Source organism: Copadichromis virginalis, linkage group LG14 (genome assembly GCF_057382275.1).
Source record: "Copadichromis virginalis isolate Kocher_CV1m ecotype Utaka linkage group LG14, C_Virginalis_male_GT1.1, whole genome shotgun sequence".
Taxonomy (NCBI): Eukaryota; Metazoa; Chordata; class Actinopteri; order Cichliformes; family Cichlidae; genus Copadichromis; species Copadichromis virginalis.
Window position 1 is genome coordinate 9,415,101 of NC_140631.1, and position 27,685 is coordinate 9,442,785.

The 27,685-nt window shown below is 41.2% G+C and overlaps 1 protein-coding gene across 2 annotated transcripts; it reads right to left on the minus strand.

The window, feature by feature from the left end:
• Positions 1-585: 585 nt before the first annotated feature.
• On the minus strand, positions 586-27,587 carry pxylp1 (2-phosphoxylose phosphatase 1). Of its 2 annotated transcripts, XM_085479227.1 has the most exons (6): positions 27,466-27,587; positions 22,907-23,065; positions 11,172-11,360; positions 9,635-9,761; positions 2,525-2,664; positions 586-2,414 (listed from the first exon to the last, which is right to left on the minus strand). In XM_085479227.1, exons 2-6 carry the CDS (start codon positions 22,986-22,988, stop codon positions 1,387-1,389), a joined length of 1,566 nt encoding a protein of 521 aa, XP_085335353.1. In that variant the 5' UTR covers positions 22,989-23,065; positions 27,466-27,587; the 3' UTR covers positions 586-1,386. The 2 variants fall into 2 exon arrangements, with proteins under 2 accessions (XP_085335353.1, XP_085335354.1); XM_085479228.1 differs by lacking the exons at positions 22,907-23,065; positions 27,466-27,587 and adding an exon at positions 13,328-13,422.
• Between the last annotated feature and the right edge of the window lie 98 nt (positions 27,588-27,685).

Consider the following 27,685-nt stretch of genomic DNA (forward strand, 5'->3'; position numbering starts at 1 on the left):
AAAGGGAAACTCCTGGAACTGTCTTTATCTAAACGTGTAGAAAGAAAGAGGTTTGAGCTTTGTGAACTGTGTGCCATCCACACACATTCATGCTCCATAAAGACTTAAAGCAACAATTTGCCTTTTGGGAGGATCTACTCTCACAGATGAAACAAAGCCGTTTGGCTTCATTAACACAGGACACATTTGGCAGCTTGAAGCATATGCTTGAAGATAATTCAAGTTATCAGTCAGAAAGTTGGACCTGAGGGAGCCATTTCAACAGAATAATGATCCTAAACAACAGAAAATCCACCAAGTAATGGGCCGAGAAGTGGAAATCCAGGGTGTTGAAATGGCTTAGTCAAAATCAGAGACAGTATTTTTTTTTTTAAAAAGAGTGAGTTGAAATGGAAGATGGTGGTAGAAGGATCAGCTAACACCTAAAGCAAGACATTTTTACAAGGGTGACAAAACAGGTGTATGAAACGACATCTGTTGATATTCTTGCAGAAATGTTTTTAACGACTTTTAATATAACTGGGTACATTTTAGATGCAATGATTTTATATCATCGCTTTACAAAAAATCACCAGTAAGACAAAGTAAGATTAGAAACAGCTTTTATTTGTTTATTCAGTATTTAAAATCCAAACCAAATGGGTCATAGCTGAAAAAAAAAAAAACACTAAGAACAGAGCATTAAAACATGACGGCATTTATTTTACTGTTTTACAGTAACGTACGTCTGTTCGGAAAAACGTTTATTAGACTCAGTAGAAAGACCAAAATGAGAAGAGGGGCGTGATTACTAATAGCACCAAACTGTCACTATTAGAGTATCGCAAACAATTTGAATGAAGCCAAGAATAAAAAGACACACGGCAACGTGTGAGAATGTTACTGCTAAAAACAAAGCCTGCTGCAAAGATTAAATGTTAAAACAAAACTTGGTCATCTTGAGTTCTACAGCTCAAACTGGCCCAAAGTTTTGACTGAAATACATTATTATACACAAAATATTCCCATCATAGTATTTCCAGCTTCAATATTCCTCTTTCTTACAGGCATTTGGAAATAATGAAATGTTGCAGTTTCAAGTTGTCATGGAATGTTGGAATAAAGTGGCTGAGTGCTGTTCAACTTCCCTTGAATTGTTTGTGTTGTACAGATAGAGTCGAGAACAGATCTTTATAAAATGATCGTACGCTTGTAGAAAGGTTATAAAGTGAAGGTCATGTTGTGTGTGATTGTGTCACACTTCATGCTCAGAAATGTAAAAGGACTATGTTATAAAATGTGGAGACACTACGAGCAGAGTAAGAGTACACCGTCTTCAAAAACATTCTAAATGAAAGTACAACCATCTGCCATCAAGCTTTACTCAGTCGCCCTCCTCTCAGTCGGTCAACCAGGGCGCCTGTAGCAGGCCTCCTTGTAGGAGGTGGCATTGACAACGCTGAACATGTCTCTCCTAACAAAAGACAGGAAATTTTTCAGAGGGCAGAGAGGCTGGCTGACGTGGCGGTCGTGTGGGCGACAGAAGGAGGTATGAAATGTCACGTCCTCGCCGTTGTACAGCACCCGGATGAATGTTTCGCCGTATTTGGCCTTTGACTTCTCACCTTTTCCACCTCTCTTTTTTACTTGGCCTTGTATCATCGAGGGACTTTTCCACAGTTCAAAGACAATTCTTGCTGCAAACCTTGGGAACCGGGCTTCTTCGAGACCCAGGGCACTTAGCAATGGAGCCACTGTGACATCATGGGCTGAAGAGAGAGTGAAGACCTCCTCGCCCCCGGAACGAGGCTCACGACCAGCCTCGATGCTCTTAGCGATCCGCTCCATCTTGGCGGCGGTTCGGTTGAGGTAGGGATACATCGCCAGGATGGCGTATTTGTGGTACAGCCCCGCTCTCCTCCGGTGCACCTCATCGTCCAGCTGCTGCCGTCGGATCACGGCAAACTGTTCCATAGTCAGGCATCCGCCGGCGCCACTATCCCCTATGGGAACACATGGGAACGAAAGGCCATGGCACAGGTGGCACAGCAGGGAGTCTATGGGGTTTGCAGCTCGGAGCTGCCGAGTGGGAAGACCCAAAGTTCGTGCCATATCCATGTAAGTTCTCTCCAGTTCAGTATCGGCCGCTCTGAGCTGATACTGCCTCCTCTGCTCCTCCTCCAGGTACCTGTTCCTGGCAGGGCAGTCGCAGGCCGAGCTGCAGAACAGCGTGCTCCACTGGTGACGCACGGTCAGCTTCGTCCAATCAAAGTCCGGAAGGAAACCGTAGAGGAAGGCCAGCCCGCTCTGAAGAGTGCGACTCTTCCCTGTGGTCTCCACCCAGATCTGACGGGGCGCCCAATCAGAAGGGAAGAGACTGTGTTGTTTGTAGGCGTGGTGGAGGAGCTGCCCATTGCGAAGGTGCTGCACCACACCTGGACAACGATGGGAAAATGAAACGTGGCATGAATGATGTAGAATAAATTATGTGAGTACTCAACACATAACAATGTCTGTAAGAGTTCGGTTCAACTGCTCTTGTCACCTGTCTGCGTGAGTTCTCCCATCTCACAGGCACTGTGGCTGGGCAGACGAGGAACCGAGCCCAGAGGTGACTCCCAGTGGCCGCGACCCCCCAGGCCCATGTGATGGATGAAGGGGTCCAGCAGGGGGTGGGAGGGTTTCCTGAGGGTTAGTAGAAAAGACAAGAGGAGTTAAAGATGTAATCCATGGTCTCATGTTCACATAACACAGACTTAAGCCTCCGTTGCTGCTCAGGTGGATGTGGTTTCCCCACACAGCTGAAATACGTGACAGTTTAAAAGCTGCTCTTTGTTTCTGAACGGAGATCAGCTTTTTGATCTTAAAGACATCGTTAAATTGATCAGAAGTGTCACAGTTGACAAATGATGATAAATGAGTTTAAATCATTTAAAATGACTTAAAAAGTCCAATTACAATATTTCAAACTAATCATAATATTTTCAATCATAAGTGACTTCAATGTAACATCTAAATAACCAAGCAGAGCTTCATTCTCAGCAACTCTACACAATACCCGAATCAAGTTCAGTAAAGGGTGACAAACAGAGTATTTGAATGCGATTAATTGTTTCAAATAGTTCTGTTTATAGGTACTTTCGGCTGCTGCCACAAGGGGTCGCCACAGTGGGCAGTGCTGCATGTTTGGATGCCCTTCCTGACACAGCCCCACAGGGGATTTGTGTCTCCAGCTGGAACTGAACCAACAACCTTCCACTTACCAAGCAAATGTGTACAGCAATATTTGTGAGGACAGATTAATTAAACTGTGCTCAATCTTAAACATTTACTCAGCGTTTTCTTACTAAAGCTGCTTTAAAAAAAAAAAGTCATCCAGTAGATCCACACATGGAATAACCTTTAGCTCATGTCATTACACCATATAACGCAGCATTGCAAAGGCAAACATTAACTCTCTAAACTGCTTCTAACCTTTCAACAGAACTTCCTGTTCATATTTCAGCTTTAACCATTGGCAGGCAGCTGTGTGACCCCTGAGTGTCTAACCTTTTTGCTAACATGATGCTTGCTCATTTTAATCCTGCTTATGTTTGTTGTCCACTCAAAAAGATTTTAAATGCATAAAAACTAATACAAATACTCCCTTTTAAATCTTAATGGAAAATCTGACTTACATAATGAATTGTTTATAAAATCCTCAAGGTTAATAAATTAGTAGGAATAATACAATAACTAAAGAAAGGTATTAATATAATAATGCTTTTTCCCCCTCAAAACATGAAACACTCGTAAAGCTGAAACATCCATCATTGTTCTCTTTATCAAATTCACAGTCACAGGGTCTCCCTCAGGTGTCATGGGACAAAAAGTTAAGTACACTCTGGACAGGTTGCCAGTCTACCACAGGACCAACACACATCTACGGCTAATTTAGAATCACCAGTTAACCTAACGCGTCTTTGGACTGTGGGAGTCTCCCTGTGGACCGGAGAGAACCAAAGCTGCCATAAGGAGAACATGCAGACTCCACACAGATGGTCCCAGAGGGCCAGTGAATTCAGACCATGGACCTTCTTGGTGTGCAGTAAAGCTAAAACAGCAAGCCAATGCATCACTTAAGTCTATGTATTGAGGCTTTGCAGTAATTTTTATGAAGCCTGCTAGTATTATCCATCCTCTTACACTTATTCAAGTCAGATCCACACCATGGACAGACTCCCACACAGGGCCAACAGAGAGACAGACAACCATTCACACTCACATTCACACCTAACCCCACTAACTGCATGTTAGGAACCTAGAGTACCCGGAGAGAGCCCACTCAGAAACGGGGAACAAATGCAAACTCCACACAGAAAGGATGGTGGATTCAAACCAGGCCCTTCTCACTGCCTTGCCAGTATTATGTTTGCATTATATTTAAAAAATAAATAAATAAATAAAATGTACAGCGCGCTTCCAAAATGTGAGGATGTTTTTGTATTATACAATGTACATAATCTTATAACATCACACTGGGGTATGAAAAAATTATGAAATTGTCATTTGCCATCTTAGAAATCTTAACAAAGCTGATAAGATAACCTGTAATGAAAATAATCATCAGTCGCAGCATGTGGTGCCACTCCCCACATTCACCACCAGGTGTCTCTCCAGCACAACACTGCTCTGCAGCAGCAGCACTGTTCAATATGTGTGGGAGGCAATACGGGAAATGGAGATATAAAAAGATGAAAGAATTTGTTGCCTTGGGAGAAATGCACACATGTACACACGCACAAAGCCTAACACCCACTCGAGCACGCATACAAGCACGCACAAACACGTAGGGATGAGGACAGCGAGAGGAGCAATCCAAGTTGTAGTAGATTAGAGATGATTGAAGATTACAGTTCAATATAACAAATCTGAGGGAGCTGCAGTTCAGCTCACTCAGATTAAAACGGGTCATGCGCACATACACAGTTTCCATAGTGATTACATACTGGTTCGGGAATGAGCCGTTTTAGAAAAAAACAAAAAAACAACACGCACACAGAGCCGTCATTACCCTTAAATCATGCCTGTGATTGTTGTGACGCAGCTCTACAGCTAGCAGCTACATTACAAAGGACAATTGCATGATGACAATGGGTAGTTTGTGCTTTTTATGCCAAAACAAAGGCTTCACAGCACTAAACTCTTAGTTTTTTAATCATTATTGCCTTTTCCTATCATGCTGCATCAGCAGCTGTTGTCACCATTTAACCAAACCTTTCTCTGCATTATCACAAGTTAATACTCCCTTAAACGACACTGAATATGTGCTATTCAGTGCCCACAAGTGCTCCAGTTCGGTGCCATCAACTGATGACTTTGCTTTAGGGAGTTTGAGACAATTCACATTTTAATTGGCTACACTGGGAGACTGGATGTCAGCGGATGGGGACACTAGTGCAGACAAAGAGCCAGCCAGGCTGTCTATTAGGCTGATTGTTGCTAACCAAAGATTACACAGCCCAATTACATTAAGCAGGGATTATTATCACTGAATGGGATGGGGGGAAAGATTAGTGTGGCGGGAGGAAGGGATGGAGAGATGAGGAAAGAAGAGGTAGCATGAGTGGAGGGGGTGGGGTAAATAAAAAAGGGAATGAGATGGTGTGGTCAAAGCTGGGATGAAAGCAAATCGGATGACTGGTTCAGGGAGACAAAAACCTGGACAAAGACTGCATTGGTAGAAGAAGAAAAAGCAGAAGAAGAAGAGAAGAGATGTTCCCCGATGAAAGAGCTCAGTTAACCACAGACGGAGACAGTGGGTCGACAAGCTGGTGCCAGGGTACACACACAGAGGCGCACACACACAAGGACACACACTGCTGAGCTCTCTGTAAGGATCCTGCCCAGGGCATATGCTAGTTGAGATCCCTGTAATTACATGCTGGTCTAAATAAAAACAGAACTACCTATGTTATTACCAGAATAAACCAAGACATACAACAGACTCACCAAAGCAAGACAAATGCATTTCAGCTAGGTTATGAATCTTTCTGAGATCTACACCTGAAAAGAATTTTGAAGTGGTGACCAAGCAAGCAGCAATGTTTGGGACCGAAGCCAACAAGGAAGTGTCCAACCCCCCTTGAAACAAAGCTGAAGTTTGCTTCACAAGTGGATCATCCCCATGACCTCTTAGGTTAAAAATGCCAAAATTCAGCCATAAAAATGTCATGTTTACAACGTGGTTTTAATTTAAACCACGTTGTAAACGTGAGAAAATGTTAGCGTGACTATGAGTGCGAATGGTTTTCTGTGTCTACGTGTTAGCCCTGCGACAGACTGGCAACCTGTACCCCGCCTCTGGCCCTAAGACAGCTGGGATAGGCTCCAGCGCACCCCGCGACCCTGAAAAGGATAAGCAAATGGATGGATGGAGTATTTATTCATAAATCTTTAACAGATGAGATATTTCAGTTGGGACTAAATAGACTGAGGACTGACACTGAAAACATGGCCATCAAAAATGAAACACACTGTCATGATGGTCATTTAGTTACAGCCAAAAATGAAAAGAGGTGAGTGTTTACACAGAATATTAACGGGGAGATGCAAAATGTGTGGCGACAGAAGAGCAAGTTGATGGTTCAGCTAAATATATATAAGCATTAAAATGCCCCTTATAATGCTGAACTTTGCACAGAATGAGCTATTTCCCCACAAACTAATCCTGCATAAATAAAACTGAGGAAACTCATATTATTGTAGCATTTTAGTGTCTAGACCTTTTAAATAATGCCCACTCTCAATCAAAGGGTTGTTATCAGCAAACTCAGCATGGTTAGGAAACCTGTCCATTCTCAGCTTATCAGGTTTCACATGCTGGACTTTATCATATTCTGTGGTGTTCCTGGGCAGCCTGAGCGGCACCGTGGAATTATGAACATAAGAGAGAAGCACTGCATCCATAAGAAGTTGTTCCTGGGCCTGTAAAGTGTTGTCACTGGCTGCTATATCACACTGGGCGAAGATAAGAACCAGGCAGTTTTGTGCAGGCTTCTCTGTACATAACTTTACATTTAAAGAGCTTCTATCTCAGTCTGCTGGTATGTATACATGTGTGCATGAAGCTTTTTCTGCTTTTTAGTTGCTCCTCTGTGAACATGCATTTGCAAAGTAGCTTTGATGATTCCGTAGCAAAGAACCAGTCGTCCTCCTGCTTAGAGTGGTCGTGCAGCTCACAGCAGCTCACAAGATCAGAAGGACTAACCATCTGCAATCCAAGACGGTGGAGGTGGAGAAAAATCAAGAGAGATCCACTCAGAGGGGTGTAACTGAATGATACAGAGGGCCTCAAAACAGCAAAACGCACAGCACTGCAGCCAGCAGGGAGAATGTGACGTGATGTAATGAGACGGGAAGAGTCAGGATTAGTCAGGACCAGTTGGTCAGCAGCAAAACAAGAAGAGTGGGGATGCTCTCAGACCGATAAACACGAAGATAATGGGACACTTCTGTGTTGGTAGTAGTATTATAGTACAAGACTGAGTATTGAGACTTTTTACACAATACGCAGTCTTTTGCACATTTCTAATTACACTGTTGTGACTGCACTGTCTTGTGTCTGTATCGCTCTGTTCTGTCTGGTGTTGCACCATCTTTGGGGGTTTTTTTGCAATTTTTGAACATTGCACTTTATGTAGTCCTGTGTTGACTGTCTGTTATATGTCATGTGTAGCACCATGGTCACTGTGTACTGTACCACTGCAGACGGTTGGACTAACAATGAACGGAAGTTAGGGTAGTGGTGCAACATAAGATATTTAGCAAGTTGAGTCTTGAATACAAATAACACTAAATTCTTCCACAGTGAAGGCAGTTCAACACCAAACAACAAGACAACGCATCAAATCCAAAATCTGCTGCTATATGCTAGCTTTGCTATGGGCATGGCCATATTACTAAGATGATGTGACAGTGCTTTTTAAATATATTTTTACTTTTCTGTCACAACTAGTCATGGATTACTGTTTATGCTCTGCCCGACTCTGCTTAGATCAGCTGGTTGTTGATTTTGTAGAGTTGCCAACAGGGAAGTCCTGCCTCTGAAGAACAAACTCCAATAACCTGGTGGAAGGTGTTTCCTCCATCTCTTCTTTACTCATTTTAAATTTCACTTTAGACACAAATATATAATCAAATAACAAACATTGGCTCATATATGTGGATCTACATATCTTTGTGAATGAATTTATGTGGTAAAAATACAATCCAAGTAGAGAACTACTTTATTAAAGACAAAACAAAAATCTTTGAAAGTCAATATTCAGTAATAAGCACTAAAAACAAATTGCCACTCCGCCTGATGGGAACGCTGTTATTCTGTATCTCATTGTACAACCGTATAGTCACAATAAAGGCATTCTATTCTATTCTATTCTATTCTATTCCTGCAGGTACTTGATCATAAACCGCCTAAACCAGAGCGACGCTTTATATTTAATAATCAAATGTTCATTGCATATCAGCTGCAACTAACTAATCTGAAATGCAACCCTTTGTTTCAGCCTGAGAGATTGGCATGTGGACTGCACTGTCCAGATGTGCAGAGCTGATGTTGCTGCTTTAAAGCTTGGTGCAGAATTAAGTTAAGAAGTGACTGAATCTGAAGCCAGGTACACAGCCCAAACACACGACCGGTCACAGAGAATTTATTGACCATATGGTCCAAAATCCCACAGAGTGTGAGTGCACAAAACCCATCTGACCGAATAACAAGAAAAACTGCCATAGCAACGTGCATTTGCAATAACTGAAGTGAACACAACCACACAGAAGCAGACCTCTTCTGAAGCTCAAGCACAGGGGCAAGCTGGCTTTTAATAACTTCCTATCAGGAAGCCTTGTCTAGCCCCCTCTTGACTGAGCTGCAGAGCCGGGAAGAGCAGACGCACTGTAAAGTCTGGAGAATGGAGCATAATGAATAAAGGAAGATAACAATATTAATTTCTGCGTGTGTGTGTGTGTGTGTGTGCGTGTGTGTGTGCTTCCACGCATTTCTATAGGGAGTTTCTGTCCTGCCGCCTGCAATCGCTGGAAAACCAAGCGACTGTCTGGGGTATTCATATGTTTAATGCTTATACAGGTCCTGATTTACCAACTGTGATGCAAATTAATTGCTGGGAGGCTCTTGAACATCACACAAAAAAAAAATCTAAAGCTGCTTTCTCATTGAGCTCATTTTCTGACAGCTGTTATCTAGCCAGCAGTTTTTGTAGGAGGATATCAAAGCCTGGTTCAGTAATTGGTGTCTCACTCTCACCCACTTCCCATCAGGTCTTCCTGCCAACCATTAGACAAAGGGGGCCAGAGTTCATAGCTGGGAGATTACTGCTAAGGAAGCACTATTCTCCAATCTGGTTTAATTAAAACAGTGGGCACAAAGCCTTCATTTTCACACTGTAGAAACCACTGTAACACTTTAGTTATGCCACTCATGCTCTTGCCCTTCTGTTAAAAGAGTAAAACACCACACTAATCAGCTTCCGCTACACTTTTAGATCAGTCCAGAAAACATTTCTTGAGGTTTATTGTAGCATCATGTTAGAATAAGAATGTGATTAATAAAAAATGCTGCAGGTTGTATTTGTTCATCTAATGGGAAACGTGAGTGTACCTGCTAGTGGACAGGGTGCAGTCAATGGCGGGTCGCTTGGTCCTGGGAATGGAATAAAGCGGATAGCGATCACCATGGCGAATCATCACATGGACAGACAGCAGCTTGTAGTCAGCAGGACTGTGACCTGTCAGAGGAGACCATCTTCAGCAATTTTCCAATGCATGCGGTGGAAAAAGGCACCATTATTCTCCATTATTCTCCCTTTTGTTAGCAGATATCAGATTACTTATCCAAGCATCAAGACTGTGGTTAGATTAGGATGTAGCAGGCATATGATGATAAGAAATTAGAGCAGGTATGTTCATTTCTTTCTATCAACAATTCAATCACTTTACAAAGTGTGACTCTTAGCGACAAGTACATCGAATTATCTCCCGTAGAGTTTCTGGCAATCTCCACAGAGCTGTTTCCCCAACTATCACTGTTGTTTTTGTTACATAGTCCAACATGTACTCATTCTGACACACAAGGGAGAAATATTTTCAGTTTTAAAGTTCTCATAAATTCACTGTTTTAACCTAGTACCAAATGGAAGGCAGAGATAGTTAGCATATAGTGCACTATACAAAAAATATCACAAGATTTGAGACAATTTGAAGCAAAAGTGCTCTGCTCGGGGCATCAACTAAGGCTGGAGTTGGCAGCAACACGAGACACATCAAAGAAATTGGAGCACTGTCTGTGAGTGTATGACTGTGAGTGTAAGTGAGTTATTTAAAAGTCAAATCAGAAGATAGGAGATGCAGGGAAATGAGTGTGTGTCCTTGGGAACATTTCACCACCTTAAAACAAAAAAAACACCACTGCGCATGTTAATAACTTTGGATGCACAGTGTCTGTCAAATCTAGCTTTATGCCACAGATGCTATAAATCAACACAAGTAGCAAAAATACGTTTTATGTTTCCGTAATGGTTGATCCACAAGTATGTGTGGAAAAAAGAAAAATATAAAAAAGAACATTAATTTTTGATTAAGATGCAAAATGACACTTATTTACTTGCATAGCCAAACAGGAAAATCAGTATTTAGTGATTTATTGTCCAGTGTCTGAAACGGTCTAAAAAAAATATATGATTATTTATTATTTCTTGTTCTTATGACAGGTGGTCTAATAAATCTAAATGATGAACGTGATTTATTTTCCTCCGGTGAGAGAAACTACCACGCAGTGAATTAGTGGTTGCTTGTGTAACTCATCTCAAACAGTGCAGGATATTTGTATAATTGCCTCAGGCTAGAAACAGAGCTGTGCTGTAGTGAGATGGAGCTGCAGCATTACAGATGATGCAGTCCAGGAGAAGTGACGTCTCCAAAATTAACACATCCCTCGTGCCCTGACACACTAAAGCTGACATTATTACTAAATTAAGCATTTTTTGTGCTGTCCATCAAATCTGCTTCTGACTCGTGCAAAGAGAGAGCCGGCCTCAACAATATGTCTCTCACATAACCAAACTCACAATCACACACAGCATTAAGGTTTTTTTCAGATTTTGCTTAAATCAGATTTTGTGTCACTGTGCAGGTCTCACCCTCCCAGGCCTGTTCAGTGCGGTTGGGAATGTTGCAGTACCCATAAGCCTCAAATATGGGGTTGGGCTCCTGGGTGTGAGGCTGTGGGAACACTCGCTTTCTGCTCTTCCCCACAGCCACCCCGATACCTCCATCCGCAGCATGGAAAGGGCGCTCCTCCACTATCGGTGTGGTGGGGATCAGGTTCACTGTGGAGAAACAAAGTGGCATGAGAACAGGTAGAAATACAGTATATATGTTTTTTATGTATATATATATATATGAAGTTAAAAGTAAAGGTAGAAAGAGAAATGAAAGAATTAGGAAAACTGAAAAACATCAATCTAAAGCATCATAGTGAGCAGCTTCACTGGCTTAGAACTCTAAATAGTACTGTTTTGTCTTCTGCCCAGGGATCAACATGGGACTTTACTATTTCATTAATCTGTGTACAACATTTAAAGTGTTTTCCATAAAACTGGATTCTATTTTTGGCAGTAGCTTACGTGGGTCCCTGCAGGATGTTGTAAAGCCAACTTTATGATATCAATTATGCTCACAACAGTAACCTGGTCCTGCCAGCTGACAGGGAAATATATAGTGCTGAACATGGTGCCATCATGGTACCTTCTTATAATAGTAATAATAATAAGATGGAGTCTAAAACCTGGCAGCACGAGTTTCAAAAGGTTTTCATCTAATGGTAAATAGAGGAGAAAAGTAAAACCACAAAATAATGGAGTAGCAAGACACAGACATCTGAGAAAACCATTTCCATCTCAGTTCATCTCCATGTCAACAGCTCTGTATCCTAAAACCCCCTCACTGCCACCACAGTGTTGCCTAGGCACTGGCTGACCTGTGAACCCGAGGAGAAATGGTCCAAAGAGAGTGGAGCGGCAGTGGGAACTGGAAGGATCATTTAAATGGATCCAACCCTGAAGAAAAAGAGGCTGAACCCACACACACACACACACACACACACACACAATCCAGGCTGGCAAGTCAACTGTGTAAACATTACATCCTGCTGCAGAGAAGAAAAAGAGAGGCCCACTGTCTGCCTCATCATAAAAGACCTAATGAGTTTTCATTTCTCAGAGTGAAATGACTGAAAACAACAACAGAGTGTAAATAATGTTACACAGCGCCGTGTCTCCAGCGGGGCTCATCAAGACCGTACAGTTTGCTCAAATATTTACTTCTGTTTGTACTTCACACTAGTATTTACACCTTTTTTATACAGTAACTTCAGATTGCCTTATGCCTGCTTTATATTTTACCATAATGCCTTTAAACCCTGAGAAAGCCCTCTGAATTTCCACTTTATTGAAATGTACTACACAAATGAACTGCCTTGCAGTTTTGCTCCAAGGATCGTGTTTTCCATTTGTTTAACTGTCGCATGCATTGTGAGCTGTCTGTGAAAGACTCCATACTTTCTAATGTCCCGCTCTGAAAGGACATTAAATATCCTCATGGCCCATCAATGTAACCATTGTGCATATGTGCAAAATTAAATCTTGCCTATTACCTTAACCCGATTTAAATAATCCTTTAAAGGCATTTATCAATTGGAAAGACCCAGACTGTTGCTGCTTCCAGCTATTCAAATGTGAGCTTTGGCTGCTGTTTTTAAAGCGCATGAGCTTTTGCTTTTAGGATCCTTGGTTTTAGAACAAACTGACTCGCAACATCAGTATCTTTTAAATCCCTTTTTTTCTGTTTTACTTTGGTGCATGTGCATTATGAGTTTTCCACTCAGTTAGGTTTAGAAGTAAATATTATCAAAAGGAAAACACAATAGTTCACTCAATAAATATTTAAAAAGTGAGACAAACAGCTCTGCTTTTAGTAAAAGTAGCTGAATGGAGCCATATGTCACATCTCCCTCAGCAGCACAACAATATTATCACACACAATCTGTGCAGCTGATGTACGTAAAGCACAACCTGTCACAGGTGTTTGTCAATGCTTCTTAACAGGTTTGTCATGATAATCCTCGTCTAAGAATTGTAGTACACAAATACTAGAAAAGCTGGTAGACTTTTAGAACATAGAACAAGCAAGAACATCTAAGAACAGTTATTTACCAAGACAAAGCCTGATGTCTTTGTCTTGGTAAATAAAAAATGAAAGTCTTCATGAAAAGTTTTGAATTTGGACATAAACTCACCACAAATGAGAAAAACGACAAGCTCAGCGACACGAGTGGAGAGCATTTTGACGACCGTTCAGTAGCTCGAGGTCTGACTGCACACACTGGAGCTCATTCATTACCATAACTTGTCCTCCTCCACTCACTGTGCCCCATACACTGCTACCCCCCACCACCACCACCACCACCTCCCAGCAACACACACACACACACACACACACACACACACACACACACACACACACACACACACACAGTCTGCCTGGACAAACCAAACGTTTGGAGGCCAGTTCAGTCACAGTTGCCTCCACAATGGGGCTTTTGTTACTCCCTGCCCGACACTGTCACGTGCATACACAGAAACGGCAAACAGAGCATTATGCACACGGGACACAACAAATTCATGCAGACATGCTAAATGTGGCTCGATTAACATGCCTTCCAAGTATCCTTCCACCTCCGTCAGACCTGAGAAGAGGGCTACCTGAGTGTTTTCAGCAAAGGTGACAGCATGCAAACATACACGCATCCTGACTCACAAACTCAAAGCTAAACAGTCTGCCCTGTTAATTCTCCCACCTCTGAGTATGTGTGAGGCCATCATTATAAACACGCAGCCTGATTTTTACCTCAAGGCAAACAGGCAGCTCTGCCTCAGAAATGCACACAAACACATCTGTGTCAAGTAGAGCACCGCTGTGATTATGGAAGTATAAAGATACTCAGAGAATGTGGCTTGGCCTCAAATCAAGAAGGTGGGTGCCCACTTATAGTACCCAATTTGAGAGCACACTGTACTGTCAGCACTGCTGTAACCAAAGCCCAGTGGAAAAGATGGAGCAAATATTGACTCATAGTACAGACATAATGAGCAGCTGGAGGCAGCCAGGACTTGTTGCATCCTCACCTTATGTCTAGTGAACGTGAATGGAACAACTCGTGACAGAAAAGCTCATGAAGAATGAAATCATTCACAGCTGGAGGAGGCAGCGCTATGGGGCTTTACAAACAATCCACAGGGACGAAACAGATTAACATCCTCGTGGTTCGCATTTCATTAATCACTAATGGTCAGTGTTACAGCAAAAGCACCCATAAGCTCCTGATTGCCCCCGATATAGATCTGAGTCTTTTAATACCCGGTATCTGGTCGGATTTATTTTGTCATTAGGGTGGCAAAGCAGCTCTTTGGTTAGAATTATTATATAAATGTTAGTGGAAACTGAACCATCTGGAGAAAACAAACAGAAAACATGGAAATGCTAAATCATCGTTAAATGCAAATATGAGTGTTGGGTTTCTACTCCACCTACGGTCTGGTTTAGCTGGCCTTGGGGATGCAAGACCCCAAGGCCAATTATCAAAATCATCAGGATACCTCATTTGATCTCTTACATCCAGCTCTGTCATCCAAGTCCTAGAAAGAGTTCAGGGCTGCAGGACAAAATGCATGTCCATGTCTACAGCATCTATATTAAACATCAATACCAACAACCTAATCAGCTTAGTTTTGTACTTAGGTTATGCCATTATCATGCCATGCACAGCTGCCATGTCCTAGCAACTGAACCACACTGATGATTTGCATGACCGTCACAGTTCAAAAGCTCTAAATGAATCTGTATGGTTAAAAGATTTACCAGAAAAAAAATTAGGCTATGCATGCACAAGACTCTGATTTTTCTGTATTTACAATTTATGATAAAACTCACATGTAATCTATACTACTCACTGAGATTGGACTACTTTGACTTCACAGGACAATAACTGCAGCACCTGTGGCAATTTTTACTCTTCCTTGCTTGACTAAGTGTGTTAACGCTGGGCCAAACAAACAACACCACATGGGCAAAAAGCCCCACAGGTCATAAACCATATGAAACACACAGGTAATGTAAAGCGTGGTAGTCTGTCAGTGTGTTACGCCTATGACAGACTGGCACCGTTCCAGAAGCCTGCATTTGGCAAAATGCATGCTGGGATGCATTTCAGCTCATACATCCTGGCATAAAGTAAGCACTAGAGAAAGCTGATGGATAGAGTGAGGGAATATTCTCAATCTATATTCCAGCTAATATGTCTGAACAGTGCAGACAGTTAGTCTACAACAGGCCACTTTAATAATTAGTGAAGCCATTTAATTTAGTATGCTTGACAGTTGAATAGCTTTGCATTAAAAATGTAGGCCGCACCACAATTTGTCTTTAATGCATATCTATACTACACTAGGTCTATTCGTATCGTGCTCTGCAGTATTTTGAGCTGTTTTGTTGAGGATGAGTAATAGCATCGAAATGTTGGCAGGAAAGGCTGAACATCTTCTCTAAAGTCATATTTTCAATACCCGTCTAAATGTTGTTTGTCATGCATTTGCAGCAAGCTGACTCTTACTCTGAAATCCAATCTCATCAAAATACATCAGCCTGTTTTACTTCAAGCGACTAAACAGCCCCACAGCAAACACTCACAAACACCACATCCGTATGTTCCGTATTTTCTATCCACCCAATGTAATGAATGTTTTTTAAGAGCAACACCTGTATTTGATGGGCTCTTACTATCAGTAAAGGCTAGTCTCAGTTGAGCCTTGTGAGATTATTATATTATCTTATGCCACATTATACCCCTAATTAAAGATTGTGAAATCGTTATGTAGTTTTACGTTGCATTTAACTCTTGACTTAGAAGAAGGTGACAACTATTAGATTTATTAGACCGATTTGTATTACGTTAGACTGCTGATTTATTGTGAATGAATTGCATTGTTTTATGATGCATTACACTGCTGATTTATAAGAAATACTGTTTTCAGAGAATAATGGCCTTATTTGTCTGATTAGAAAAGAACAGAACATACTACACAGGAAGCCATGGTCATAACTTAGGCTCACTGAGAGAGAAAGAATGTGGATGTTTAGGTTTTATGACTTTGGAGGGAGGCTGAAGCTATAAGAATGTGAGAAACTGTCAGACATTTCAAGATCTGGCGGACCCTCCTGTTCGGACGCTTTATGCTCAAAGTGTTGTATGGAATAAAGAGATTGTTGATTGAGTATTTAGACACCGAGTGTTGTTCTTCCTTCAGCCCAAAGATGAAAGAATTGGGGTATTTAACAGCCTATAGAAGAGGGGAGTCAAACGTAAGGCCTGGGGGCCAGAATTGGCCTGACAAGACTGGACTGCTTTGAAAAATGTGAAGGAGGCTCAGATGACCATACTACACCAAAGTAATTAATAAACAATTAAATGACATAAAAGTTCCTGTTTTTTCAGTCTATATTTTATAACACGTATATACTACTATGTTATATTAACACATCACTAGGATTAAATTGCAGAGAAACCTCTGTAGAATGACAGAAAGGGAAGTTTCACTGGGCTGACCCACTTAAGATTAAAGTGGGTAACGTAAAAGCAGTTTGACATTCCTGCTACAGAGGGATGATGCCTACTCTGTCCACGGTCTACCAATGCTGGGTGTTTTGGACACTTGGGTAGGATACACTCTAAGATAGAGTGACTTTTGCTGTAACAATTTTTGTACTTTGGCATAAAAAGTCAGCGTCTATATGCCCCCAGACGTCTATAGATACGTTCAGTTACGCACCTTGTGGTCATGTCCGATGACTTCTTTAGAATACATGTTGAAAGCCTATAACCAATTGACAATAATGAATATAAAGGGCAGGTGAACAAGCTGTTATAAAAGGGAAAACTATTCAAAGAGGCCAAAATGTTTCATATACCAGTCTGTTAACTTGCTTTTATTTTTTCTTCTGCGTTAGCTTCATTTTTCAGCTCTGTAGGGCGTCATTTATTGTAAACCAATAACAGAACTGTGTCTAGAATAAGTAGAAGAAAAGTGTGGAATGTGTGTCTTCAGAGATGCCCGTACTGTAAGATATCATCATGTGGATGCAAATGATATGGTCCGAGACTTTAGCTGCATTGTGTTCAGTCATAGTGTAACGTGAATGTGATATCACAGAGATGGTATCGCTATACAGGCTTCATTCATAAAATGTGTGCAAAAATAGCAGGTGAAGAGAAACTATGGGCAGCTTCTTTACATGATAATAAAAATGACAATGTTGCTAACAGCTGTCTTTGGTCTACTAATAAAAGTGCCAGCTTTACAGATGCTGCTGTTAGTAATGTACAATTACTGACTCCATTACTGATGTTTGTTTTGTTTTTTGTTTTTTTTGGGGGGGGGTTGCATTTCAATTATGATTTCCAGCAGAAGAAAGACTTTTACTTGTTTGCACAGCTTTTCTTACACCACAAAAGTAATGCAACTGTATTCATACAGCCATGACTTCCACTCTATTTGTTCTGTTTTCCTTTTCAGGGAAGGGAATGATGATCAGCAGGTTACCATAGCAAAAGGGCAACGCTTTTATATAGTGCAAGAAAAACAGAAGACCACGAACAGAGCCTTGAGCCTCACCATATTTAACCTTAAATAATAAAGATGTAGACTAGCAGTTCTAACATTTCTAAACGAGAGCCAGACCACATACGTTCCAGATGGTTTCCAGCTAAGAGGATACCAAGATTGATGGTGTTGAAAACCACACTAAGACTCATGAACGATGGAGTCATAGTTCACGGTTTTCCGCTTTGGTGAGCTCTGCTCCAGCAACTCTGGAAATGGACTGAAATGACACGATTCTTGTTGCACATTTGGGCTGGAAAATAATTATTTGGAGAATAAATATAAAAAGAACAAAAAGATAGACAATGCTTTAATTATAGACGCTGGATGAAGGCGTGGTTTCTTAAGTGGAACTTCAATGGCCACAGAAATTATAGAGTAGAATCAGCTGTTCAGAAATGTTCAGAAAGCCAAGTGGGCCGTTGAGTACAATCCCTTCCACAAGATTTTTTTTTCCATAGCATTTTCACTGCATGTACTGGTAGCTCAAAAGCATATCCAGATTTTGCTCAGACACCATCACTGTCGCTGGTAGTGACTGCAAGGGAAGGAATGTGAGAAATGTGGAGAGAGGAATTTGACATGTGCTTGGAGGTATGCCTATTAAACACTTAAGGACACTCATTGGTAGATTATCATTTCCAAAGTAAAAAAAAAAAAAAAGTCAAGTGATGCCCATGCCTGTTAAAACACTGAAAAGAAGCTTTCAGTCTTTTTTGATCCGTCCAAACAGCACTTTGTTTGAAGGGTATACTTATGGGACTTTCTTTTATCGTTGTGTAAACCTCACAGACAACCTGCCTTTCTTCTTCTTTTATATCCTCCCATGGCAGTCCTCTCTCACAGAATCTGACACTCTAGAAGTGCTTGACTCTCACAAAGTTCTGCATCACCTTTACTTTCGCTGCTTACATCTCAAAATAGATTACTCTGAGTTCTCTGGAGTGCCCCAGAACACTGTCATCACCGTCCTCTGGGAGTTCCCTGTCAGTCCCTTCCCCTACCTTTGCCTGCCGAGCTCTAAAGCATGTATTGGTTTTTTTAATTTGAGGTAGTCTGGAGCCAGACAGGCTCATTTACTCCACTATCAATAATCCTCAGTGACTCTGTCTCTCACCGTAATGATCAACAAACAACAATAAAAATAAGGATGGGCTTTTTCTTAAAAGCAGGCTGGGGGTAAGAAGGAAGAGCAGCACTGGAGCAGATGAACCGAGCAATAGCAGAAAAGTGGAACAAAAACAGAAGCTGACCATCTATTAAACATGAGGAGAAAATCCCTCATGCTTTCGTACCATGCTTTTTCTGGATAATGGCTCAATTCTTTTTCTATTTGTGATGAATAAATGATGACAGCAGCTTTTCTTCAGCAGTATTACTGATCAAAAAAAGGTTTGTGAGGGCAGTTTTAAACATAAACAGTGGTCTTGGGAGGATTGCTACTTGTGAGCTTAACTACAGGTCTTTTTTTCCAGACTGTGTTTTGCTGCACTCCTCCCAACTACAGCGCTGCTGTAATTTGTGCTTTGTCTATCTTTGTCTTGGTGGTTGTCTTTCCTCTGGTCTCCATGGCATGCTTTGTTCTTTCCCGGTAATCTGGCACATCTGCACAAGCACCATAGCACTGTATAGTTTACAAATTCAACCATTCATTTGACTGCTATAAGACTAAGCCATGGATATGCTGGTAAACCAGTTAGCCTGACATACTTTAGACTGCTGATTGATCTTAATAGTTCTAGTTAGCTATCTGAGGAGCTTGTGGATTTAAGTTGCTGACTTGACCTTCAGTGAGACTCCTCCAGTGAGTCCATGTTTGTATTCCTTCATGTTCAGATCTTTGAAGGTAGCAAGAATGTATCAAAAAGCAGAGACCTGATACTCATGTGTGCCAAGTGTTGTCCAGGACGAATGTCGATTTACCTCTGCACTGCTTCTGGCCAGCTGTTCTGCACCAGTAGGGGGGTAACGTTGGGCTGAACATTATTAGATCAATGTAGCTGGGTGTAGGAATTGCCTGCATTGACTGACTGAATTGTGGGTCAAATCTCCAATCCCACACTGAAATACAAGTCCTGATAAGCCACAAGAACTCTCTCTTTGCTAAGAAACCAGAGAATTTAATACTGTTAATGAAAAGGACGATATCAAGTAATGAGGATGCCATGAATGTGAAATTCTGAGCTGATCCCAATATTAAATGTACACTGTGTAAAATCTTAGTTACACTTGGTGCATAAAGTATCATACGATGTGAGAATGTGGTCAAACTGTTTATCAGAAGATACGTGTGATTTTAGGACACTCAAGCCTAATATTAGCTGGCGTCATGTTAGCCTATAAGCAGTTGTTATTGTTGTTTAGCTGGCTTGTTGTCAGGCGTCCGGAGACAGGAGGGCCACATGTCTAATCTGCTGACCGTATGTAATTATGACAAAATAAGCAAGCATGTTGATGCATGTTTTCATGTGTTAAGAGTTCTGAGTTCAGTTCAAGACATGAAGCTTGAGGTGGAGAGGATGAATTGGACATGAGGAAGGAGAGAAAGCAGTGGAGGCGGCAGATGATGAGGACATGGAGAAAGACATGATGAGAAAATTATACATGTACAAATATTAAACCTTTGAATTAATTAAAAGGCGTATTATGCATGTGCCCGGTCTCTAACTACATAAATAAAACCAGATTAGGGGGAACTTTGATATCCAACTGAGTTACTGTATTCCAGATGGTCGAGCAACATGGTGGTTTCCACAAACTGGTGACCGCTCCTATATATTTTCAATAGAATAATTCTAAGTTAATAAGAATGCATCAGTTTGTTGGAAGACACATTAATCAATGTATATTTATACTTACAACATTCTTTTTGTCTATCAAAGAACCTCAGCAAATTATTCACTGTACCTTTAAAAAGAAAAAAAAAGTGTCTTTTTGCTTGTTTATTTTTGTTTTCTACTGTTTTTTGTGGGAAAACAAAATGAAATGACCATTATGACCAAAATGAAATGACCCAAATCAACACCGGCAAGACAAAGGATCATAGACTTCAGGAGGAAGTCACCCCCTACAACACCGGTGAACATCCAAGGGAAAGACATTGAGATAGTGGACTCTTATAAGCACCTGGGTGTTCACCTCAACAATAAACTGGACTGGACTACAAATACAGACGTCCTGTATAAGAAGGGCCAGAGTCGACTCCACCTGCTGAGGAGACTGAGGTCCTTCGGAGTCTGCAGGACTCTGTTAAGGACATTCTATGACACTGTGGTAGCATCTGCCCTTTTCTATGCAGTGGCCTGCTGGGGGAGTGGATGCACGGACAGGGACAGGAGCAGGATTGACAAACTGGTGCGGAGGTCTAGCTCTGTGCTGGGATGTCCCCTGGAGTCTGTGGAGGTGGTTGGTGAGGGGAGGATGTTAGTAAAGCTGACATCCATCATGAACAACCCACATCACCCACTGCATGAGTATGTGAGTGGGCTGAGCAGCTCCTTTAGTCAGAGACTGAAACACCCTCGCTGCAGGAAGGAGCGCTTTCACAGATCATTCATCCCAACAGCAGTTAGACTCTATAACTCCTCAATCACGATGTCATAAGTCACTGGACACTGTGAACATCCACGGTCACCACTTCATGCATAATGGACCTTCCATGACCTTCCAAGCTATATAGTTTATGTCTTCCATATTTCCAACTATATCCATAATCACATACTGTGTATGCTACCATTGTATATAGTGTATTATCTTACTTTTTTTCATTGATTGTACTTAATTGTATTTTTGTATTTCCTTCATATATCTGTACCTGAGCTGGGGTGATGCAAAAATTTCCCCGTTGTGGGATCAATAAAGTCTTATCTTATCTTATTATAAAAATATTCAGCTAAACACTAAATGTCATATCATTTGCTAACACACAGTCAACAAAGCTGATATTGGCTGATATATTAGTCCATCTCCACTTTATAACATTTTTAAATACACTGAGTTATAGAGGGGTATCTGGCACTTTTACAAACAAGAAAATTGCAGTCTAGGAGACAAGCATGAGACTGATAGCATGGCACTAATATTAACTTACACAGCAGCTTCCTCCAACATGCTCAACCACTTCTTATTATGTGCGAGAAGGGGAGAGAGCCAGAGAAAAACAGTCTGGATTTAAGGTCCCAAAGTGCAATAACTAGATGAGCAAGAGTCACAGCCAGCTTGCTCTTGCATTATTTTCCAAAAGATTAAACTCCAAATTTGTGTCATTCAAGGCAAAATATGAGGAATAATAAAGGAGCAGTAAATGCAGTCATTTCAGCACCCGATCTTACACTTTACCTTTTTTTTTTTATACGAGGACAAAATGTTAAAACAGCTGATGAAGGACAGCTCAGGAGATTTTAAAGTCCAAAATACCAGCATAATCCTGTGAGTGTGATTTATGGCAGTCTAATCCTATACGCTCGTCCAGACACAAGCTTGCGGTCGCTATTAACACTTGTGCTGCTTCGGGGGTATTCATGAAGCCAGCGCAAAACAGCTTTGCAATTTGTTCACCACACCCCATCTGCTTCATCAAGCAGCAATATTCCCTTTCTCACCAGCACGACTTGCAAATCACATCCAGAGCGGGGCAAGCTTGTCTCCTTTTACAGAGCGGTGGTTTCCTTGCATTCACTGCGGCCGGCCGGGATATGCTATCTAGACAATACCTGAAGGGGATGCTGAACAATGACTTGATTGAGAAAAGACACAATTGAGTTCACCTAGACATTCCACAGCAGATGTGAGGGCGACAGAGTATCGACAGAGGGCCACTGGTGCTGCTGGTTATTAATAGACAGTCAATGGGGGATTCTGCTTTGTTTAGATACAAATGGGGTCTCCTGAATGGGACAGCAATGACAGGATATGCATGTGTGAAGACAAAACCACAAGCAGAAGAAAAAAATAACAGAAGCAACTTAAGAGGAAATAGCAGAAAAAACACACTAGTTTATACCTCAGTGTTTCTTTAATAGCAACAAGAGTTCAAAATAAAAAATAAAATAAATGGTCCATGATCCCGACCCCTCCAAAAAAAACAAATCACTCACTTCACTCATTACATGAATGATCTTTAAAAATCGGACATCACACTTCAAACACACCGTACTTACAGAACTGGAGGCTCAGGCTGAGGATGGCCAGCGCTGCTCCACCTACCACCACCAGGAGGAGGAAGCGGTTACGAGCCAGCATCTTGTCATTTGATCATGTGATTGGTCTGCTGCGCCCCTGTCCATCAGCCATCCAGACCAAGTCCAATACCCTGCAGTCTGGACACAGAGCCAGGGAATCCATGTCAAACAGTATCTTTACCTTTGCCTGACACCCCTGAAAGTTTCATGCAATAAACTTGTTTCTCCTTGTGCTTCACAACATTTCAAATATTTCAAACATATCAGCAGATAAAGGTTTTCAACCCTTTATGTCATGAAGTTCACTGATATAATACATTTGCCCATATGAAACAAATGCTGATGAATGGACACCTCACGAAAGCACAGCTGAGCCATTCTGGCACAAGCTCCGGACTGTTTCAGGAGAATCAATTTGAGCGTGCATCAGATGTGTTGTCTCTGCTGGAAATACTCCAAGCGGTTCGGGCTAACTGGACAGCGTGTGCAGGCGCTGAAAACACCACGTCCACTCGCTTGATGTGAATTTACACCAGACAACCACATTTGTCTGTCACATAGATGTAGTACTAAGACACTTTTCTGAAATCGTCATCTAATGTGATCATTTTTCAACTCATCGACTGGAGATGTGACAGAATGAAAACACATTTAACTGTCCAGCGTTCTTGATGTCATGATGCATCTAGTGCTGGTTTGTCATTAATAAATCAGACTTTGGTTGCTGCAGCAGAAAAAAAAGACAAAATTTCATCGCACAAATCAGTGGTGCAGATTTACACTTTGCCTGAAACAGAGCAAAAGTGCAAATTGGTTTGCAAATGCAGGGCATCATTGTCACTTAGAAAGTGTATGAATCAGAATCAGAATACTTTATTAATCCCGAAGGAAATATGCTTATGCATATTTGCTCTCTAAATTGCTTAATGAATATTAAGCTAGTGATGAGTTATATTAATGAGCCTCCCAAGCCATCAGTCCTCTGGCTTATTGCTAGTTACCAGCCAGCGAGCTTGTGTACTTTATTATTTCAGCATATTGAAGATTGCTGTTCTTATTCTGGTCACACTTGGCTTCATTATTTGTTTACAGCACAGCTACAGTTCCAGGTGACTTCAAGTCAAATGGATGTTACATGTCACTGGCCAGCAGCAGCCTTTATTCAGTTTGAATTTTGCTGTAAATGAATATGGATCAGTCAGTATGGAGTAATGCTGCTTTAAATTCTTGACGATTTGGTGGACTACCTCTACTGCATGTGGTTAGGAGACTGAAACGGTGTCTGGTAAACATAGCTGATCCTTTGCCCTGGGTTCAATAACTAAAGAGTCCACCATAAAGCCAATGTATTATACTGAAATCTGTGATTATTCATTCTGAATTATACTTAAAAACTGCAACACGTCATTCAACTAATGAGACTGTTTTAAGGCAAGACTGTAATGTGTAACCACCTAAATTACGGTTTGCAAATTTAAAAATGGTCGACTACCTTTGCAAACAGGATATTCAATTAATATTACTGCAAGGCACTTTTACGCATGGGCATTATGATCAGAGGCTGAGCCCACCTAAAGGTTTCCTGGAATCGACCCTTTGTTAGGTGGTCTTAAAAACAGAAGTATGACTGCATTTTAGGGTTGGGGGGGGGGGGTACCGGATGTTTCGGCATACATACACTTATGTTAAGCCCGGGTTGTTTTTTCAGAAGCCCGGGGTCTTTTGGGGTGTGATTTTTTCATAGTTAGATGCCTGGCTGATAACTGTATAAAACAAAAACTACACACAATATTCGAAGCACATAGTGCACACTGTGGGAATTTACGACTGTGCGTAAATCCCCCCTAATATTGGTATGATCCGAGCTCAGACACTGAGCGAGGGGGCGGGGGGAGCTGCTGCCTGCGAGTGTGCTGTTGGAGAAGCGCAGCCAGGCAAACAGAGGAGAACTGAAGATACCAAAGCAAATCATTCATACTGTACAAATAATGTCAATATGACAGTGTATCACAAAAGAAATGGATCACTTAACCCATATTACGTTTCTTGCTCTTCAAGTGAATCAACAAATGGCGAAATGAAAAGCCGAACAACAACAATGCTGTTTCTTTAGAGAGTCTTAGCTTACATGTGTTTATTTCATAGTTTCAGTTGTTTCCCTCCATGGCTAAATAAATCTGTTTCAGTAATGCACTGATATACGAGAATGGGCATAAGGGGCTTCTTTCAAAGAAAAAACTCAGGTAGATGTTATTTTATATATTATGCTTTGTATGTTGTTCAGTATATTTCTATGCAAAACAAGAGGAATTTCAATACACAGCAGTATATTCACAGTTGAAACCAGATATTTACATACACTTTATTGAAAACACAAAAACATTTTTTCACTGTACAACATTAATTTAGAGTAAACTTGTTTTGTTTTATGTAAATAAATATTGAAATCCATCCATCCATCCATCCATTCGCTTCCGCTTATCCTTTTCAGGGTCGCGGGGGGCGCTGGAGCCTATCCCAGCTGTCATAGGGCGAGAGGCGGGGTACACCCTGGACAGGTCGCCAGTCTGTCGCAGGGCCAACACACAGGGACAGACAACCATTCGCACTCACATTCACTCGCACATTCACACAATGGCAATTTGGATTTTCCAATTAACCTATCCCCTCAAGCTGCATGTCTTTGGACGGTGGGAGGAAGCCGGCGTACCCGGAGGGAACCCACGCAAACACGGGGAGAACATGCAAACTCCACACAGAAAGACCCCGGCCTGATGTTGGAATTGAACTCAGGACCTTCTTGCTGTGCGGCAACAGTGCTAACCACCGTGCTGCCCCCCTAAATATTGAAATATCTTTTGAATTACTTAAATGTCAGAATAAAGAGACCGAGCTGTCTATTTTTATCACTTTCATCAAATTTAGGAGTACATATACACTAAGTTTATTGTTAATTAATAAGAAAACTCCAGACGATTCTGTTCTGAGCTGAAGAAGCTTCTGATAGGTTAGTAGAGTCCATGTGAGTAAATTGGTGGCACAGCTGTGGATGCATATAAGGCAAAACACAGAGCCCGTTTCTTTAAAATGGGAAACCAAAACACCAGGAAAAGAATTGTGGAGCTCCATAAGTGTGGCTCAATTTTGAATACAATTTGGTGCCATTTATAATTAAGAAATACAGATAGAAAGTTAACAAATATGTTTTTTATATTTATCAATCTAAAAAAAATAAACATTTAGTCTGATTTGATGTTACAGTTAAAAAAGTGTTTGTGATTTTATCTGAAGAGTATGTAAATATCTGGTTTCAACTGTATATTTGATTATGTTGGTGTTTGGCTTGATTGTCAGCACAAAGAGGGAGAGAGAGGAACAGAGAGGGAAAGGGAGAGAGAATGAGGACAGAGCAGATGGAACAAGAGCAGGTGAGAAACACATGTTAGTCAAATGGTTGTTTACCAAAAGTATCACCGTATCATAGGTACTCGTGTATCTCATACCTAGTGTTTCTTTTTAGGTTTGTTATTTTTTCAAATTCTGTATTTATTAAGTTATGCAGACTTGTTTGCACAACAAGGCTAAATAATTATATAAACTTTTCTAAATAGCGTACTTTGGTACAATTAAAAAATAAGTGTAGTGCAGCTCTATGATGATTTTTAGTGCTACTATCATCTAGTTCTGATTCTGGTTCTGTCTTGATTAAGTCTGGTTGAATTGGGGTTTAGTCCACGTGTCTTGATACAGCCCTGATTCTGTTCTGCCTTGCTGCCTAGTTAAAAACCTAGTTTAAGGTGTCCTGCATATGTGATATATATTTTTCGCTATATAAAGTCATTCTTTTTTTAACAAAACTCAAAAAAATCTTTCAGCCATTTCTAACCCCCCCCCATCCCACATGCATACTACCCTTTAGGGCTAAACCCCGGGTGTATCAAATGCCTGCCTCCGCCTCTGATTTAATCCATATGCTTGTTATCTTTTTTTTTTTTAATGAACAAGGGAGGCCTATTTTAAGTTAACGGGGTGCTACTTTGCACAATGCTTTCACGTGGAACTCAAAGAATCCAAAATAAAGGAGTAAAATAACACTGAGTTATCTAGAGTCACGCTTTAACTAACAGAAAAAAAACGGAAGTACTTGAGAGATGCGGGACAGAAGGGTCTGTTAGCGTTAGTTAACTAGTTAGCTAACATTTAGCTAGCTGGCGTTCATTAATCTTTCATGTTGCCTCAGCAGTCCCGCTGACTGACAGCTTTATGGACAATACAGTACTGTTGCCAGTGTTATCAGGGTTACTGTGACTCGACTTCCTTTCACTTTATTCGTCTATACCTGTTGCTTCAAAGCGCTGGAAAAAGGGCAAGTTATTATGTTAAAGCGTAGCTTTGTGTTACCAAGCATGAATACATTAAGTTGCCACATCAACAATCCGACTCGCTCCAAAAAAAGACGAACAAGGAAACACTAGTTGCACACTTTCGAACAGCTACAATCATCAGCAAATGAATATTTTATTTTTTGTTTTCCTTACCTGGAAGAACTGACGCTGTCAGAGCCACGGACAACAGGGTCAAGCACTTGAATCCAGCGCTTCTGTGTCCGCGATACGACTGACTGTGGACAGTGTGAAGAGACCGGCGTCGAGTCAGAGATGATGTACAGCACGACTTCCTGTCGCAATTTTCAAAATAAAAATGACCATGGCAAATATCCTGCCACATTTCGCACATGAACGAGGGCATCAATTGTGT

What these genes read in the sequence shown, in the direction of transcription:
- pxylp1 (XM_085479227.1), bottom strand. Translation starts at nt 22,988, where the DNA reads ATGCTGGCTCGTAACCGCTTCCTCCTCCTGGTGGTGGTAGGTGGAGCA. An exon ending in CAGCCTGAGCCTCCAGTTCT is followed by an intron (nt 11,361 to 22,906) that starts GTAAGTACGGTG and finishes GTTTCTCCACAG; the next exon opens with TGAACCTGATCCCCACCACA. An exon ending in TGCACCCTGTCCACTAGCAG is followed by an intron (nt 2,665 to 9,634) that starts GTACACTCACGT and finishes ACTAACCCTCAG; the next exon opens with GAAACCCTCCCACCCCCTGC.